Source organism: Gavialis gangeticus, unplaced genomic scaffold (genome assembly GCF_001723915.1).
Source record: "Gavialis gangeticus isolate Ggan-Ray unplaced genomic scaffold, GavGan_comp1, whole genome shotgun sequence".
Lineage (NCBI taxonomy): Eukaryota > Metazoa > Chordata > Crocodylia > Gavialidae > Gavialis > Gavialis gangeticus.
Genome location: NW_017729022.1, coordinates 97623326 through 97636523, shown reverse-complemented (window position 1 = coordinate 97636523; position 13198 = coordinate 97623326). Strand labels below are relative to the sequence as shown.

General features: G+C 48.2%; 1 protein-coding gene across 2 annotated transcripts in view; it reads right to left on the bottom strand.

Annotated features, from left to right (window-relative positions):
* Positions 1 to 3893: 3893 nt before the first annotated feature.
* GYS2 (glycogen synthase 2) overlaps positions 3894 to 13198 on the bottom strand; it is a 92532-nt gene continuing 83227 nt past the window's right edge. For both annotated transcript variants that reach the window (XM_019515681.1, XM_019515682.1), the window contains 2 exons: positions 9684 to 9764; positions 3894 to 4749 (listed from right to left, as the gene is read on the bottom strand). In XM_019515681.1, coding sequence (XP_019371226.1) covers positions 4528 to 4749; positions 9684 to 9764 — 303 coding nt within the window. In that variant the 3' untranslated portion in view covers positions 3894 to 4527. The remainder of the gene's footprint in view (positions 4750 to 9683; positions 9765 to 13198) is intronic.

Sequence of the window (13198 nt, the reverse complement as noted above, 5' to 3'; positions counted from 1 at the left end):
TCCCCCCAGCCAAACTTTGGGCTTTTTTTTACATGCAACTTTCTTTTTCCCCCCCATGTTTTTTTTTTTTTTTTTGTCTTGCAGCTGAAGAAGAAACAAGTGATCACCCTGGATATTTGACAAATAATCTATTAAACTGGTGAAAGCTTACCAGTTACGTCAACATTCTTCCTAGATCTCCCTTGAAACCACAGTCTGTGTGATCATAATACTCCAGTTCACTTTCACTCCTGTGTTCTGAAGGAATAAGATTTGGACTCCTTCCGACATTTTGAATGCAAATTGATTAAAGGATGTTGTTCAGCTAAGGAAACTATTTTCACATGTCCTGTCTTGTTCAGACCACTTTATTTGCCAGCCAAAATTTAAAATCCACTATACCATTATAGCTGACAGGACCCAACTGTCACGTCAGAACTGACCGATTTTTTAAAGAAATCTTTTGTTATAATTTTACTGTGTGCATGTTTATAAAAACTTTCACCGTTTTCAAATCTATTCTACTTTTAATCACTTTTACTCATAGGCACTGTTGAATTTTAACCTCCTTATTGATGGTCCTTCCTTTTATTGATGATCCAGTTAAGTCAATGATACATCTAGCATGTGGGCTAACAAAGCAAGTAGTTTATTTTATCTGTATCAGTTGCCACAGGCAGATGTTTTAAAATGACTTCATCTGACGTCTCAGCAATGAGGGTTCGATTTTCACTGGATTGGCCATTTTAAGCTGCCTGCAGCCCTGTACTTGTTTTTGGTCACAGCTATAGATCACTTTCTGTGGCCAGATCAGGAGAAAATTGTCACTTCTGTCTGTACCCTTCAACTCTAAAGAACAGCCAACAGGCTGTTTACTTAAGCCTCAATCCTGCAAAAAGTTTAATACTTAACCTTATGTACTGAGAGTAATCCTACTGAATTATACATGGTCTCTAAACATATGACCCTTCAAATGGTAAATTATAATTCTACACAGGTATAGATAGATCTGTTTAACATTACTATGTAGTTGTACAATACTTACTCAAAAGCCATGTGGATTCCTTATGTAATTAAAAGCAGTTACATGATACTGGTGTACCAGGAACTATGCTTTATTTTTTTAACCTTTATCACAAATCTTGCTCCCCTATTTCTCCCCCCACCCAATAACGTTTACCTGTTATCTTTCTCCTGATGTTGACATGAGTTAAATCTGTTAAATTATAATCAAAATAATGTTGCTACTCTCTGCCCAAAAGCAATACAGATGAATTAACAGGGGAACCAATTTTCAAGATTTATTGATGGGTACTTCTGATAACTTTTTTAAAAATTGGGCTTAGAGGGGAAAAAAAAATGGAATTAAGGACAGACTTGTTTTGTTCTGTTTTTACTATATCACTCAGTGGTAGTATGTTTTGGATCAATACATGAATTAATTATGGGCCAGCCAAGTCAATGGGAATTTATTCAGTGATTTCAATGATCTTTGGATGAGATATAGTCCAAATGCTTCAGGTGGTTTTTTTTTTTTAAATAATTTTTGAGCACAGGATGACATCAAGTTGCTATAAAGAAGGTTTTATGCATGTCCCTGATCTATTAGACTAACCTAAACCTCATGTGACAGAACATTTTAGAGCTACAGAAAATACTTTTTACATTACATTCAGGATAAATGGACTTTTGATGGTTTACTGTAGATCCAAGCCCACAACTTTGGACAGTTCTTTAACAAATGTCATTAAAAACCAAATAAAAGTTTTACTTTACGTGGAAATCAGCTGCTTGTGCAATCCTCATGTCTTCAGCATGGCAGATAAGTACTGCCAAGTTTGTCAGATGTCAATAAAAACCCCAATAATGGTTTAGAGTTAGTGGCTGTTGGCTTTATGTGGCTACAGAACAGCTTCTTTACTTGATTAAGATCCACAATTGGACTATTTAAAATAATACCATAGTCTTGATAGCAACTGCTCTGGTCACTGACTTGGGGGCCAAGGTGAGGGGAGGGAAAACATCAGCTGCTGCCACAACCACACAACCATGCCAGCAGCATGGCGACAGCCAGAAGTCCCTACTGCTCTGGGTGCCCAGCTGCTTTGTTATGCCTCTGGGAGCTGGCCTTGATGTTCAGGATGGAATTGACATGACTTACAACCAGAAAACATAAATTAATTTGGCTATTGTAGGTCTATGTTTGTGAGAAAGTCATTTTAGCATCTGGAAAGTAGTGGACTTCCCAATGACTGCTACTTTTTATAAAGGGGAATCAGGAAACTATGCATGACTTTGAAGCAGCCATGTTATCAAAGTGCTTTTTACTTTCTATGCCAGCACCAACCTCACTCTCATCAGGATACACCTTGGGAATCAAATGGTTTTCATGCAACTGTTTATGATAATGGTCTGAAGCCTGCAGTGTCTGAGCTTGAAGAGACTGACACCCTCAGCTGGACATCGTTAGGATAAAGTGTTTCAGGGCATTGATTGTAGTCATGTTGGTCCTAAGGACATAGGCAGACAAGGTTCTTTGGGTAAATATGATATATTATTTTAGACCAACTAAAATAGTTGGAAAAATTCTTTTGGATAAAAACTTTGGGATACAAACACTTTTTTTCAGGCAGAGGGGGCACCTGCAGTTGTTTTGTGCTCTCCTGGATGGGATACAAGCCAGATACTGGCTTCTATCCCATCTAGGAGAGCAGAAAACAACTGTAGATGCTCCTTCTGCCTAAAGAAGCCTATTTGTACCCCAAAGCTTGCAAAGAAGATTTTTTTCCAACTATTTTAGTTGGTTTAATAAAAGATAGCAGATTCACCCAAAGAACCTTGTCTTCCTTAGGATAATGTGGGCATTCAAGTGCCATCCAGATCACTATTTACCCCAGTGATTTCATATGCTACAAGTGTAGCTGAGGAAGAATCTTGTGGCAATCTGCAAGTTGCCCATCTCAGCTCTCTGGGATCCATCTAGGAAGAAGGAGCTAAACTATTTTATTTCAGTCCCATCAAATCTTTTCCACACTGCATACTTACAGTACCTTTATAGTTGTCTGCTTCACCTTAGTCACCAGCCATTCTTTTGAGCCTATTCCTTTGGTTTATAGGGGAGGGGTTTATACCTTTCATTTTGAGAACTTTGTCATATAATTTGAAGGGCATCCTCCCACCTTTAGTCACCAGCAAAGCAGGAGATGGAACCTCTTGATTCCAGTGCACTCCAGTGACTACACCACTAGATGGGTAGTCTGTAGACTGGAGTTCTGTTCTGGGCTGTAACACTGGCCAGCTCTGCAGTATTGGGAAAGTTGTTTTTCTTTCTGTTCCTGCCTTTTGCCTATTTTGATCATATGCTTTTCAGGGCAAGGACTACTTCTCTCAATATGTGGTTGTACAGTACTTAGCAGTACAATATCACTCAAGAACCCTAAAGGCTCATCTACATCACTTCCACAGAAGTCCTGGAAGCTATGTCCAGGAATGCTGCCAAGAAGCATGCCCCGCCCACTCACCCCTACAGAACAAGCCCAAATTCTGGAAATAAGTCATCATGATTGCTTTAGAAGAGCCTAGAGGGTAAACCCTATTGCTACTCTCAGGCTGTCTGTCTCAGATGTGCTTCTTGCTGTGTGTTCATAGTCTAGATATGGTCTAGATACATTTAATAATAAAAAGTGCTGCTAACTCTAAAACCAGGAGGTCTTCATGCTGACAGTGGAAAGAGCTGTCTATGGTTATCATCTTTTAAATGTTATCAAGTCACAATGCAATATGTGGGCTTATCTGTAGAGACCAGGTACAGAGTCAGGAATTTTAGTTCTTTGGGCAAAGTCACATTAATTTTCTTCACAAACTACTTCATCTAAGAGAGTAAAAATATAACAACATGAATCATTCAACAAAAGCCTGAAGATGGGTGGTCTGCCATTTATTGTGGGCCTAGACAACTTCAGAAAATAATAAAAATGCCCACACATTGAACTAGATATTTTTCCACAAGAAATATGGTTTACACCTGGATCAGGACACTTTTGCATTGTGTAAAAAATGCTTACAGTGATGTAGATTTAAAATAGGATAAAGAACATAAGAAAAAAATTGACTCTTTTCAACACTTTTTGAACCCTGTCAGGTTTTCCCCACATGTAACAATTTCTTCAAAATGTGGTAAATCATGACTTAAAGGTGATAGTTTGGAAGGGCAGAATAGATAAATTAATGGACATTTGATTGGAATAATTATGATGGATCTGCTCTCATGGGTTATAATGAATTTCAGATGCAAATATGATCTATGGTACATTTAACTTAATTGGAGAGATCACAGGAGAATCATAATATTATCTAGGTTTACTGCATTTTAACAATCTCTTCTACCTCCAAGGAAGGGAGAAGAATTACAATTTAAACTACTTATAAAGTAATATTTGTTTCAAATGTCCTAACCTCATAGCACTGTCCTCAATCTGTAGCCTGACCAACCTACATGAACGCACTGTTCGGGAGCTGAAACATCATCAGGCATGACAGCAATGGCATTCAGTTCCTATATTCTCCATGCTGTTGCTTCTTTCCTGGTGGCATTATTCCAAGGGAAAAAGGTGCCTTTATATTTTGCTTGTCCCTTTCAGCCTCTTCATCCTCATCATATCTTTCATCCTCATCTTCGTTCTCCTCATCACTTTGATGAGGGCTAGAAGGCTGGGAGACCGAAGGGGATGGTGGGACTGATGAGGGCCTGGGGTACCTGAAACCTTCCGTCTGCCAGAGACATAAGAAAGAAATGAACATGGCAACAATGTAGCTTGTAGGCTATGCACAACAAGGTCTTGCTGATGCTTTCCAGGGCCAAACCTCAAGTCATATGTTAAGTGATGTAAGCTTTACCTGCCCCAGATATTAAAGTTAAATAAAACCAGCACTCATCAGGTTCAAGATTTTCCAAACTTTCCAAGTTATAAAATTATAGTTTCTTTTTATTCTGGTATAAACTTGGAGTAATTGACTAGTGGAGTTACTGGATTTAGACAGTACCCTAATACTGAAAAACCTGGCTTGATATTTCTTTAGGAGTTAGATCCTAACTTCTAATCTGAATACTCCTGAATTTCTGCGTAAATGGGTGCATGCTGAAATTTATATCACAGCCTGTATTCAAATCTGCATTGCTACAAGCAACAAATGAAAATCCAGATCGAGAGTTTTGGTTTGGGCCTGGAACCCTTGACCTATTACTGGGGGAGGGCTACCAAGCCAGCCAAACCAGCAGGGGCCATTTAAGAGAAGGGTCTTTGTGGCCCAGGACAGAGACAGCTGCAACAGCTAGTAACTCTGCTCTGGGGAGTGGCTGCATGCTGTGGAGGTAGGAGCTAAAAGGCAGGCAGCTGGCAGGGCTGGGACTGATGAACAGCCCCTGTGCTTGGACTAGTCAATAGGCTGGGCTGACTGGAAGGGACAGGGCATGCAATAAATAGGCTTGCCTTCAGGCTGGAGAGGCAGTCTATCCCTGGCTGGTGAAGGGGCAGGATCCCCCAGGTGGGTCACAGCAGGGCCCAGAATCAAAAAGGGGAACTCTGGGAAGTAAGGATCAAGAGAGGTTTTTTTTTTTTTTTCCATTTGGCCTTTTTTCTTTTCCCTGCCACAGGACCCCAAAGGGATAAAGGACTGCCTTTCATGTTGAGTTTGTTTATGAGTGCCTGGAGAGGCAGTATTTTTTTGTTGAAAGTGGTTACTTGCAATTTTTGTTTCTGTTAGTTTGTCCAGCGGACCAAGAGCAACTGTGAGAGGAGGTGAATGTCACATTGCAGGTGCCTTACAGCAACCTGCAAGATTCACCCCTTGTGGGCAAGGGGTCATACACTGAGAGAGAGAGAGATGGGGATTTAACCCATTTGAGACTGGGGAACCAGGAGGGTCCAGCCCTATTGTGAAACCAAATTCGCAGCTGTACCACTGCTAGTAAAGGGCCAAGGCTATGGGTCTAAGTCAGGGTTGGGCAAAAGATGGCCTGCAGGCCACATCTGGCCTGCCAGACCATTGTATCTGGTCCATGGGGCTCCTAAAATCTTTTTTAAAATTAATATTTATCTGCCCTGGCTCATGTCAAAAATGACAGGACCCAGGGGCAGTAGGACCCAGAGGAAGCCACAGCAGGCCCCTGGAACAGCAGGGCCCACCTGGCCCTGGCCCTGCCCACTCAGCTGGAAGCCCCTACCTAGCAGAGGCTTTTGGCCTGAGACAGTGGGGCTGCTTCTGCCTGTGCTGGAGTGGGAAATTAAGTTAAGAGTGGGGGGACAGGTAGGCAGGGGAGGAGCACCGGTGATTGCCTCAGTCCTTGGGCTGGGATGGCCAGCTTCTGCTGAGTTCTGTGGTCCAGCCACTCATCCAGAAGCAAGTAGATGCATGGGAAGCAGCAATAGCTAGGATCCTTTCACCCAGATAGGTGAGAGCAGGGCACATGGGGTTGGGACTGTGTGTGCTGGTACCCTCCTGACCATGGGGCTGTGGTAGGGGCCTGGGAGTAAGCAGTCATGCGAGAGCCAGCACCAATACTCCCCTTTCTTCCTGCTGGCTCAGCCCAGCCCAGCCCAGCTCCATAGAGCCCAGCCAGCCATGCCCTGGACTCCTGTCACCCCACTCTGGGCCCCACCAGTGCTGGCCTTGGGACACCACTGAGCTGTTGCTGGCTCCTGTGTGCCCACTCGCTCCCAGCTGCCCAGGCCCACAATACAGATGGGGACCAGTGTGCACACTCCCAACCCCGTATGTCCCATGCTTGCCCGTCTGGATGAAAGGATCAGGCCCCAGGCTGCCAGGGCGGATGCCTGTGGCCATGTTCGTACTGCAGAGGCTCCTGCTGCAGCCAGGAAGCTGGGGGCCACCAGGGAAGGGCCTGTCCAGCCCTGGTGGCAGTACAGGTAGTTTCCAGAGCCACTGGGGGCAGCACGGGCCAGCAGAGACATGGCCCAGGGCCTGAGAAATGCAAGGAGGCAGTGTAGAAGTTACATCATGCACCTGAGGCTTGGGGCAGCAATGGCCCAGCTGCCCCGCCCCACAGGCAGCCTCGGTGGGTGCCGCTGTCCCAGAGGGAAGTCCCACCCCTCCCCCTCTGCACTGCAAGGAGCTGGTGGCTTGGCAACTGTTAGCCCCTTGGCCCCAGGATGGACAGAGAGGCTGTGCCAGGAGCCAAACTAGGGCAGTGGCTGCTTTTCTGCTTTGGAAGCTCCTGTGGCTGCAAGGAGCCCGGGGGCCTGGGGAAACCCCTGGCTGGCCCCAGGGGTAGTGCAAGGGGCCGCCACGAGCTGACAGGGACCCAGCCCAGGACACAGGAAGCCCAGGGAGATCACAGGAGCTTCTGGAGTAGAAAAGCAACTGTGGACCTGATCCACCTCCTGGCACAGTCTCCCCGTCCATCCCAGGGCCAGGGCCAGGGCTTGAGCTGCTGGCAGGCTGCTGGGCCCCTGTGGGAAGGGGGGCCTAGACATGTTCCTCAGGGTGGTGGAGCCTGCTGGAGCTGCCCATATGGGGGGCAGCTGGGCTGTGGCTGCCCCAAGCCTCAGGTGTGCAATGTAACTTCCGCACCACTACCCCACGCTTCTCATGCCTCAGGCCTGACAGGGCCTTCCCTGGAAGCCCCCAGGCTCCTGGTGGTGGCAGGAGTCACTGGAGTGCAAATGTACCCACAAGACATGGGCAGCAAGGGCCTGGCTGGCCCCTGGCATGGCTAGCCCTGGGGCCCAGTGCCACATCGCGGGGGGAAGGCCTGGGCCCACCCACATACCAGGGGTCCAGATATCTGCCAGCAGCTTGCCCACTGGCCCTAGGATGGGCAGGGAAGCTCTGCCAGGAGCAGAATTAGTTCCACAGGTGCCTTTGCATTTTGAAGGCTCCTGCAGCTGCCAGGAACCTGGGAGCCATCCAGGAAGGGCATGGCCAGCCTAGGGGATTGTGCAGGGGTGTGGCCAAGGCTGCTGGGGGCAGCACAAACCAGTGGGGACCCAGCACAGAGCACTGGAAGCCCAGGGAGGCTCCCCCAAAGTTAGATCCGAATGGCTGCACCAGCACGTTCCAGCTGCAGGCTATTGCAGAGCACGGCCAGGTGCGCACCCCACATACCCTCAAACCCTTCCCGCACACCCCACAGCCACACCCTCCTCCACACACAATCATACATCCCACAAATACCATACACACACATACATCCACAGCTCCCCACAAACCTCATACCCACCCATCCGTACCCGTGATACTCCCGCACACCCCACACACTATACAAGAGTAAGACTGCATTTTGAGCTATTATGCGATCACTTCTACATATACAGCAGAAACACACACAAAATCAGGAAAGAAATGAGTTTTTAAAATTATATTAAAATATATTATTATAGGTATTTGATTTTTAGTACATAATTTGTTTTTTTTTCCAGTTCTAAGATAGCAAACCCTCTTCCACAAAGGAGTACTTCCTGGGGCAAGGGGACGGACTTGCAGTGGCAATGGTCAGAGGTTAGGGGTGGGAGTTCTGGTCCCAAGATGGCAACCAGGGGGCGGGGCACTTGTTGAGGGCCGCTACTGATGCGGCCCTCGACAGCTTGCCAAAACTTCATAAGTGGCCCTCTGCCTCAAATAATTGGTCTAAGTGAAGGGACCAGCTAGAGTAAAATAGGCCCTGGCCAAGAGAGTCAAAGCCTGAACAAGTACAAAAAAGGGAAACAAAGTGGCCCAAGAGGAATACCATGCTAAGGGTGCCTGTAAATGTTAGGGGACGTTGCTCTGACATGCTGTCATTACAGTGCATCAGAGCAGCCTCAATTAGTTGAATCTGCTGGAGCATGCTAATTAGCACACTCTAGCAGCCTCTACACCTCCCTGTGCTTCAGAATGGTAGCTGGGACATTTTACCTAAAGCTCATCCAATGAGCACCACCCCCTCAACCTTGGAGCATGTGTAAAAGGCGCCTTAAGGCTTAAGATGCCTTCCACATAATTGGCTCCATCAAGACATGGCAGGAGAGATACAGGGTGATGGTTTGGAGGGGCAGGGGGGCATACTAGCTGGCCGCTGGCCACATACAACCTCCTGGCAGGCCTAAGCTTGCCATAGCACCCCATCTTCAGTTGTTACTTTAAACAATGAATTGTAACTGGATTTGCCTCAATTAGGTTTTAAATAACCCAGGTCCTAATTTTGGAGCCAAGTACAACCACTCCCCAAATGGGTGCACATATACTATTTATGATAAGAGTAGATTGAACATGTGCCTTGATTCTGACCAACAACCGTTTCATCCTCAGCTCTTATTCAGATTAGTCTTGCATGATCTACAGAGCATGTACATGGGATCATGCAGAGAGGACCCTGGTGCCTCTTGACACCTTGCCAAAATGCCCCTCCACATAGAACTTGTAAAGCAGTGTTTCTACGGGTTTTTACGGGGTCATAAAATTAGAAGGTACCAATTTCCACCCCAGTACCAAGATCTTCAGCTGCTCTAAACTGGCATAGTTTTACCAATGTCAGTTTACAGCAATGGAAGATCTGTCCCTCCATTCAGCTGATGGCTCTGGTCTTTCTGTTAGGCAGCCATGCATATGTTAGCCTTTTGTGGCAAAATAATCATTTTAAAAGTATTTTCTCTCTCTAGACAGTAGTTAAAAATGCAGAAAAAAATATCTGTAAGTACAGATATCACCTTTGGAGGAGCACTTGGTTCCATCTCAAATTTATCAGGGAAAGTTCTGCTGAGAGCCAGGTGTCTTGCATGCATGTAGTACTGAAATGTAAAACAAAGAAATATATAGATTAAAACAGACTTACTTTTGCAGGAAACAGAAAAATATTGTCTTCTCAAGGAAGGAAAGAAAAAAAAAAAAGGCTGACTATAGCCGCGTCCACATGAGTGCAGATGTTTCTTTCCCTGGGGACAAGTAGCAGTGGCACACCTTATGCCATGCACCCTCTAGAACAGGGGTGGGCAAAATAGGGCTTGTGGGCTGCATCCAGCCCACCAGGCAATTCTATCTGGCCCGTGGAGCCCCTGATTTTTTTTTTTTAATGAGTATTTATCTGCCTCTGGCTCCTGTAAAAAATGACAGGAGATAGGGGCAGTAGGACCCAAGGAAAGCCATGGCAGGCCCCTGGAACAGCAGCATCCACTCAGCCCTGGCCCCGGCCCTGCCCCCTCAGTCGGAAGCCCCTGCCTAGCAGAGGCTTCTGGCATGGGACCGTGGGGCTGCTCGTGCTTAAGCCAGAGCAGGAAATTCAGGTAAGAGCAGGGGGACAGGGAGGCAGGGGAGGATCATGGGTGATCACCCCAGTCCTTGGGCCGGGCCAGCTCCTGCTGAGTCCTATGGTCTGTCAATGCAGCCAGAAGTGAATGGGTGCACGGGAGCCAGCAACAACCAGGATCCTTTTGCCCAGACAGGCGAGTGCAGGGTACACGGGGTCAGGGATGTGTATGCTGGTCCCTGCCTGATGGCAGGGCTGGGGCAGGGGGCTGGGAGCAAGAAAGTGTGTGGGAGCCAGCGCCAGTGTTCTGGGGTGGCTCCTCTCTCTACCTGCTGGTGCAGCCCAGCCCGGCCCCATACAGCCCAGCCAACCATGCCCTGGGCTCCTGCCACCCTGCTCTGGGCCTCCCTAGTGCTGGCCCTGTGGCATTGCTGGGCTGTCACTGGCTCCTGCACGCTCCCAGCCCCCCAGCCTGGAGATGCAGGCAGGGACCAGCGCACACACTCCTGACCCCACGCACCCCACATTTGCCCATCTGGGCAAAAGGATCAGGCCCCTGGCCACCTGGATGGGTGCCAGCCTGTCCTAGGGTCAGGTGGCCGCGGAGACCACATTTGCATTCTGAGAGCTCCTGCTGTGCTCACAGTGGCACGGGCCCTGGGGACTCAGCCCGGGGTGTGGGAAATGTGGGGAGGAGGAGCAGGAGTTTCCTTGCACACCTGAGGCTTGGGGCAGCAAGGGCCCACCTGTTCCCCCCCTCACATAAAGTCCTGGTGGGTGCACCAGGGGGAAGGCCCAGCCCCCCCATGCACCACAGGAGGCTGGCAGCTTGGGGGCAGCTCGCCTCCTGGCTCTGGGATGGGCACGAGCCAGAGTGGGACTGTGGCCTCTTTTCTGCTCCAGTAGCTCCTGTGGCCACAAGGAGCCTGGGAGCCCCAGGGAAGCTCCTGGATGGCCCTGGAGGCAGTGTTGGGGACTGCCACAAGCCAGCAGGGTCCCAGCCCAGGAAACAGGAAGCCCAGGGAGGCCGCAGGAGTTAATGGAGAAGAAAAGCAGCCACAGGCCTTTTCCGGCTTCTAGCACAGCCTCTCCATCCATCCCAGGCTCAGGGGGCAAGCTGCCACTGAGCCCCTGCAGGGCAGGAGGAACTGGGCCTTCCCCCTGGGGCAGTGGCGCCTGCCAGGGTCACCTGTGGCAGGGGGGCAGCTGGGCTGTTGCTGTCCCAAGCCTCAGACGTGCAATGTAGCTTCCGCACTACCTCCCCATGCCCCAGGCCACATCCCCACCGGCCCATGTCACCTCCTGCAACTCTAGATGCCCCCTGTGTTGCCCCCCAGGCCTGACAGGCCCTTGGTCTAGCTTCATCTGCTTTGTGACCCTCCTCTGGTGTCCGGGTGGGCCCAGGCCTTCTCCCCCCCCCCAATGTGGCACCACACCCTGGGGCCAGCCATGGGTGGGGGAGGGAGACCAGCTGGGCCCTTACTGCCCAAGCCTCATGGCTGCATTTGTGCTCCAGCAGATCCTGCCACTGCCAGGACACTGGAGGGCACTGGCCAGCAACTGTGCTGGCCTCAGCAGCCTTACCTGTGGTGCTGGTGTCCCTGGGGAGCTGCAGTTGTGGCACTCTTCCAGCTGGGAGCTTGGTTGGCAGCTGAAGTGTGGCTCTAGCCAGTGACTTTCCCATTTTGGGTGGCTCACACTGCCATCACATGCCCCAGTCTGGGCTTTTTTTTTGGCATGGGTTTTTTTGACCCTGTGATCTCCTGGTGTCAAAAAAACACCTACACTGCAAAGTAGTAGTGTGAGGAATACCTGCATGTGTGGTGTGTGGTGCCATAGATTGCTCTCCAGTGCTCATCTGGACACGGCATATAGCTGTAACTAACTTAGACTATACCAAACTGGTATTACCCTGTGGTATTATACACACACAGAACTGAAGTAATGAACAATTCCTGATGTAATTTACACTTGATTCACTTTGAAAATAATCTGGTGTTTTGGCTTTAATGAAGATATGTTTTTGTGAGATCGAGGAATAAAAGAATGGAATAGTATATCTGTTAGAACCAGAATAGCTTTCTGGGAAGTGGGATTCTTTATCCCTAAAACATACCACAGGTTTCTTTCACAGGAAAAAAAAAAACTCGTATACATTGTATATGAATGCATGCCATGTGCATGTTAAAATTGGTTCTTCCTTAAAAATGAAGAAAAATATAAATTACAGGGAAGCAGATTTGTGAACTTGGTATGAATTTGCAAAATTTCAAACTCCATGAAACTTACCAGCCTCTGCAGCTTACAGCGAATGGAGAATTTGTTATAAGAGAAAATTAAGGTTGGAAGGGACCTCAGGACCCTGCTCAAAACAGAACCATCCCAACTAGATCATCCCAGCCAAGGCTTTGTCTAGCCGGGTCTTAAAAAACACCAAAGACAGAGAGAGTTCTCAACCTCTCTGGGTAACTTGTTCCAGTGTTTCACTACCCTCTGTGCCCACGGCAGCAGATCGCAGTTCTGTCCCGGCTCCAGACCACGCTGTCACTGCTGCAAGATCCTGGCTCCGGAATAGCTTCCCACCCAGCCGCACACCCCACCAGCGCTGCTGGGGTAGGTCTCCATGGAAACCCTGGGCCACGCCACTGCTGGGGTCTCCATGGAAACCAGCCACAGCAACACAGGCAGGGGCTGCTGGGAAATGGTGTTCCTTGCAGGCCCGATGCGACCCGCAGGCTGGACTTCGCCCATCCGTGGTCTAGCTTCATCTGCTTTGTGACCCTCCTTCAGGTAGTTGAAGGTTACTCTTAAATCCCTCCTCAGTCTTCTCTTCTCCATACTAAATAAGCCCAGTTCTCTTGGCCTCACCTCAGAAGTCATGTGACTCAGCCCCCTAACCATTTTTGTTTCTCTCCACTTGACTGTCTCCAACTTATCTATATCCTTTCTGTAGTGGGGGCCCAAAACTGGACACAGTAC